The sequence below is a fragment of the Gavialis gangeticus genome, unplaced genomic scaffold (assembly GCF_001723915.1).
Source record: "Gavialis gangeticus isolate Ggan-Ray unplaced genomic scaffold, GavGan_comp1, whole genome shotgun sequence".
Classification (NCBI taxonomy): domain Eukaryota; kingdom Metazoa; phylum Chordata; order Crocodylia; family Gavialidae; genus Gavialis; species Gavialis gangeticus.
In genome coordinates this window covers 6,249,931-6,256,145 of record NW_017729013.1, presented here as the reverse complement: position 1 = coordinate 6,256,145, position 6,215 = coordinate 6,249,931, and the positions used below count along the sequence as shown (strand labels likewise).

Below are 6,215 nucleotides of genomic sequence, written 5' to 3'. Positions count from 1 at the left end.
CCCCCCCCCCCCCCAGCAGAAAGAAAACAGAGTAAGACATCCCCATCCTAAGGTACATTTCAATAGCCCAACCATTTAATAGAAAGCCAACTAGAGATAGGTACTTCCCCTTTTGTGTCTTTGAAAGTTTCTTATTTAATGGGGGTGTGCAAGACGGGCCATATTCAATTTGGATTCGGCCCGAATCAGGGACAGTGATTCGATTCATCAATTCGGATCACTGTCCCCAATTAAATTCGGCTGAATCTGAATCTGAAGATTCAATGCCGATTCGGAGAATCGGCGATTCAGCCATAAACACAGCTTTTAATGCTTTTTCTACATACCTCAAAGTACCAGGCGTGGCTTGTGAATGCTGCGATGGTGGGGCAGATGGAGCGTCCCACAGAAGCGCGGGCCCGCCCCCACCATGCTTGGCAGTCAACCTGGAAATGGACCAAAAGTACTTCTGGTCCACTTTTGGGTCTGCCACCGAGTGCGCAGGGTGGTTCCTTGCACCCCCCCCGGCTCGGTGATCAGTGTGGGGGGATTCAGGGTGCCCCCCCAGACCCAGGAGGCACCAGTTGCCGGGCCAGGGGGGCCCTCCAGTGCACTCTCCAGTGGACACAGAAGTGGACCGGAAGTGCTTCTGGTCCACTTCTGGGTCTGCTGCCAAGTGCTCTGGGAACCCCCCAGCACTCCTGCGGGGCACTCCATCTGCCCCAACATGTCAGCATTCACAAGCCTCCTGGTACCTTGAGGTATGCAGAAAAAACATTTAAAGCTGTGTCTATGTCTGAATCGTCGCATCTTTCAGAATCGATTCGGAGGGTTCCGATTCAATTTGGAGAGATTAAAGGGTCTCCATTCGATTCGGATTCGGAGATTCAGCCTCCGAATCAGGCCGAATCTCCACCAAACGGAATTGGGGACCGACGCTTCGCACAGCCCTATTATTTAACATCTTCTTTAGATTTAAAAAAAAGGGAGCCTGAAAGAATGAAATAAGCAAATTTTGAAGTCACCTGTCTCTGCTTCTCAGGGTCTGCTTGAGCTATCTTTTCATACCAGGTCTCAAACGTTATATCCTGACACTCATCCATCCACTCACAATTTTGCCTGTAGTCTGTAATTTCATCTTCTTCACTCCACTGACTTAAAAAAAAAAGAAACAAAGAAAAGCCCAAAAAAACAAGCTTAAAATGCAGTTTGAATGCAAACAGACTTCATAACAATGTAGGCTAGCGCAGTTTACCTTAAAAACAAAAATCCAAACTTATAATGTGCTGAGGGAACAAGCTCCCGATATTTATATTTCACTTGGATAACACCACAATATTCCAGGGACTTCTTTTACAAAAAATATATTTAATTAACATTCACGGAAGATCCCCAGGGAAATTCTAGATTTGCAGAACTGTTGTCGGTTAAATCTGCTAACCTTAGTTTTCCTACAGTCTCTTTTCCCTCTAAAGCAAACTGGAAAGTGCAAAAGAGTGCTGAGATAAGCACGCTTTGATACGCAGAGCCAACACTCATGAATGAACAACAAGATGCCAACTGTCTTTGGGTTACCTGCCACCAGTGCCACGCTGCTCAGACTTCTGGTAGTGCAAATGCTATTGCCTTATTACACTTTGGCCAAATTGTCAAAAGTACTTAAGTGACTGCCACTTGGGTGCTTTACAAAATTCTACCCCCTTTGTCATTACTGTTTTTTCTCCCTGCCTGTTCCAACACAGTTCAGAATTGACCCTTGCCAGAAATAATATCAAAACCAAGTTCTATAAAAAACATTAGTCTGCTTACCTAATCACATTGTCATGAATACTTATGTTTTCTTGTGACATGGTCATGAGGAGATGTGGTAACTGTATTTCAACAAAGAAGGAAAGATCATTTGGTTCCCAACTCATATCCAAAAGGTGAAGGAGGGTTGTCTGCACACAGGATAAGGCAGGGAGCAATGATCTAAACAAATTGGGAAGAGAAACCATGACAGCTTTATCCTAAAGCTGAAGCAGTATGATTAGGGAGAAGTGGAGGCTGGGAGAATAAAATACTAGTGACTACAACGTTTTAACACATCTATTCTGTGCTAAATTAAACATATCAGGACTCCATTCCCCTAACCCAAAAGCTTTAAAAATGTCAACAGTTCTAGCCAAAAGTCTGTCTCACCATGAAACTGTAATGGAGAAGTGCACAGTGGAGTGGAGAGACTGCTAATCGAGGTTTCCTTGATTTCTCAGAATATACTACAGAACATTTACAGGTATTAGTACACACTTTAAAGTATACTGCGCAGTTAAAAATTATCACCATAAACAAAAAAAGTGATCTAGTATTGTGCTTTCCTACATACTAATCAGTAAAACTATACTGAAGTTATTTTGTAATCTCATTTGACACACAAGACCACATATCAGAAGCAAATAGGAAGGAAGCTATAAGGACAAGTGTAACAAAAATAAGATCCCACACCACACAGGTGAGCTCTCTCCCATACCTGTCATTTATGTTACTAAATTCCTTCGTGGCATTGACCAAAAATAAAACCAGCTGATAGTAGGATTGTCGAATTCCTTTGTGCAGCTCAGCACCACAGCCTTCAGAGTTTCCAAAATAACTAGAAGTCCAAAAAAAGTATGTTTAGCAGATAGGGTCCATCACTTCATTTTACACAGTAAACGGATACCACAAACCATGCAAATACTAAATTAAACACTTACCATAAGTAAACTGATTTTCAACTGAGCTTTAAAAAACAGATAGACATTGCACTTGAAATCCCTAATAATTGTTCCAAGGGTATCAATGATACTGAGGTCAACCACAAAGTTTGACCAAGGACCTAAAGGGGGTCATTTTAGTGAAAGAAAGCACAAAAAGGCCAACGCATTCACAAGAAAAAACCACCACTGAGAAACCAGCTAACAGAGCTTAGACAGCATTGTTAAAAAGAGGCTAGTTTGGGCAGTAAATTGCAGGCAAATTAGAACAATCAAATCTAGAGCCACACGAACACCACAAACTTAATCTCCAAATATGCCTAAGATGATCAATATTCATGAACAACCAAATGACTAACAAGATATACCATGTACCACTCTGAAAAATCTAATTTTACAACCACAAACCTCACCATAGACACCTAATCCATTACATGTATAAAGGAAAAAGTGATAAGAGAGACACACCTCCACATTCAAGAGTCTGACAGGCACTAAAGAGAAACTCATGCTAGGTTTAACTTTATGAACCAACCCAGACTTAGGCAACAATTTAAACGGAGTCAACAGACAGAAGGCTGTAGAGGAAGAATGGCTTGAAAGCTACTCTGCTCTCATTTTTTTGGCTGTTGTGATCCCGTTAGATACATGGGAACATTTCCACAGCTACTCACTACTAAGCTGCGTGATCCCTATTGGCAGGACAGCTAAATCTCCGAGTCCCACTTTCAAAAGTTAAACTTTTAAAATGTGGCATGGAAATTGTGCACAGCAGCGTAAATTTTGCTCTCAACACCACATACAGAATTGTTCTTGTATCTGCATCCACAAGGCTATCACTAATTTGGATTGGTTTAACCTTCTAAAACCAGTAAACAGTCAAAGCTTACAAAGACATCACAAACAGCGCTGCGTGAGATTTATCAAGATAAGAACTTACTTGGTGAAGTCTTTCTGGCAGGCTAAAAGTTCCAAAAGGAAGAGTATACAGGACGGATAGAAACAGTGTGGCTGTCCAAGGGATTCTAGGCACTGGCGGACTGTTTTCAGCACTTCCAAGATACTCTGACCTTGGGCTTTTCTTAAAGTGAGGACCTTTAAAATGCTAGAAAGAAAACAAACTCCCTTTAAGGACTTCAAAATACTTGTGCTTCATGACTTGTAATGCAACAGACATTTGATAAGTTAAACAAATTTGACTTGCTGGCATCTAAATCTTCACCGTGTTCTCCCAAATCTTTGTAAGTAAAGTATTTATTATATTTAATAATGACAATTAATCAAAAGTCAGAGCAAGGGGTAGAGCTGAGCACAAAACTCAGGACTTACAACTCTCAATCTCTATTTCAGCTTCTAAGTTGTTGGGTGGGTCTGGAGGCATGCCCTCGAAATTAAATTTGCAGATTGATATTTGATTTATCAGGTTGAGGCACCCTCTAATTAATCAAAGATTATTTATTTATCCAAGCCCTCCCAGCACTGCTAAGCAGCTGGAATTTCCAGAGACATGGCTTTCCCCCAACCGCAGTCAGAAAACACTAGCCTCCTGTTAGCAGGCTTGATGAAGCAGGACAAAGGGAAGCTGAGAAGAGAAAGAAAATGCAGTTACTGCATTTACTCAAATACAAGATGAGGTTCCCTCCCAGTTGGCATGGGGGGAAAAGCCTCTGGTCTTATAACGTCATAAAAGGAAATCTCACTAAATACACTATCATTGAACTGCTGAAAAAACCAGCATGTGCTCTGCAACAGAAACCAACTGTGAAGTCGATTAAATGCAGCCAACACTGAGCATCATTATAAAACACAGGGCTCACACTGGACAAACACACTACTAATAACCTATCACAAGAACAAGTTAGTATAACTCACGGGACAGCAAAATACAGCCCGCGGGCCACATCTGGCCTGCCTGGCAATTTGATCCGGCCTGTGGGGCCCTTCCATAACCCCTGGCCTTTGCTGCCCCTCTGCAAGCCAGTGCCTCCATGCAGGAGGTGTGGCTCTCGTTGCTAAGAAACCAACTCCCACCCCACCCCAACCTGGCCTGACCCGCCCCGAGCCAGGGGGCGCTGGAGATAAGACGCCTCTACCTGGCCGAGGCTTGTGCCTGGCCACCCCAAGGCTGTTTCTAGCCCTCCCTGCCTGCGAGCCTGGAAATGCTGGTACGGGCCCCAACAGGCCATGGCCAAGGAGTCCTGCTAGGGGAAAGGGAGCGCAGGGAGCTGTGCACTCTGGGGCTGGCCCTGCTCGCTACCACTACGTGTGGTCAGGTGAGGCTGGCCCCACATGCTGCCATGTGCAGCCAGGGACTTGAGGGAGCTGCATGTTATGGGGCCAGGTAAGGCTAGCCCCACATGCTGCTGCCACCTGTAGCCAGGGACTGGGTTAGGAATGCAGGAGCTGCGTGCTATAGGGCCAGGTGGAGCAAGCCCCGCATACTGCCACCACCTGCGGCCGGGGACTGGGGTGGAAGCGCGGAGAGCTGCGTGTTATGGAACTGGGCAGGGCTGGCCCCACTTGCTGCTACGACATGCTGATCCAGGGACTCTCATGCTCCAGGGACTCAGAGGACCCTTCCCACCACCACACATGCACACCCTCCTGCCTCCCCCATCCCCCACCATACCCCCAACACACACCCACACCCTCCCACACTCCCACCCCAGCCACATACCTCCACACCCCAACTCCCACCCACCGTACCACGCCCCACATGCACACCCCCCCCCCCCCACAAGATACAAGAGTAAGATTGTATTTCAAGCTATTTTTAAATTGTCTGTAGATACATTATGCAAACGCACATAAATCAGGACAAAAAATATATTTTTTAAATCAAATTAAAATAAGTTATAGTAGATGTTTGATTTTTTCAGTTTGCGATTTTTTCCCCCAGTTTTAAGATGGCACCCCCCCTCCCAAAAGGAGTACATTTGGAGCAAGGAGAGGGACTTCTGGTGGCAAAGGTCAGGTTTACGGGTGGGACTTCTGGTTCCAAGATGGTGACCAGGGGGTGGGGCACCCGTCAAGGGGCAGGGCTACCCTTGTGGCCCTCGATGGCTCACCAAAAAGTATTTTGGCTGGAGGGCAACTTAACAATTGTCCACCCCTGGTATAGCCCATCTGAATAAGACATAAGGTAGTGCCCATTAAGCACAGCCCTCCTCACTACTAACTCTTCAAGTCATGGTGAGCCACAACATTGCACCCAGAATCCCTGTGTTGCCCCCTCTCTCAGCCTGCTTACTTCCAGGTTATTTTTTTTTCAAATTTCCTCCTCACTTCCATGTGCTCAGGGAGAGCAGGGTCTGACAGTAAGGAGAGGGGGAAGAGGCTGCCAAGGAAAGAAGTTGGGGGGAGGCAGAAAGCAAAGGCCTACCTAACCCCCAGATTTATTTGCCCTGCTGTAGCAGTGGGAGGGGGACAAATTCAAGGCAAACCTCCAATAATTTTAACAAAATTAATATTTATACATAGAATCTAATTACTGGGGGGGGGGGG

General features: G+C 45.1%; 1 protein-coding gene across 1 annotated transcript in view; it reads right to left on the bottom strand.

Annotated features, from left to right (window-relative positions):
- The window catches only part of ZZEF1 (zinc finger ZZ-type and EF-hand domain containing 1), a 120,678-nt gene that overhangs the window by 47,380 nt on the left and 67,083 nt on the right, over positions 1 to 6,215 (bottom strand). Inside the window, exons 31-34 of the mRNA XM_019511321.1 lie at positions 3,652 to 3,816; positions 2,489 to 2,608; positions 1,789 to 1,950; positions 1,005 to 1,134 (exon numbers count right to left, since the gene is read on the bottom strand). Coding sequence (XP_019366866.1) covers positions 1,005 to 1,134; positions 1,789 to 1,950; positions 2,489 to 2,608; positions 3,652 to 3,816 — 577 coding nt within the window. The remainder of the gene's footprint in view (positions 1 to 1,004; positions 1,135 to 1,788; positions 1,951 to 2,488; positions 2,609 to 3,651; positions 3,817 to 6,215) is intronic.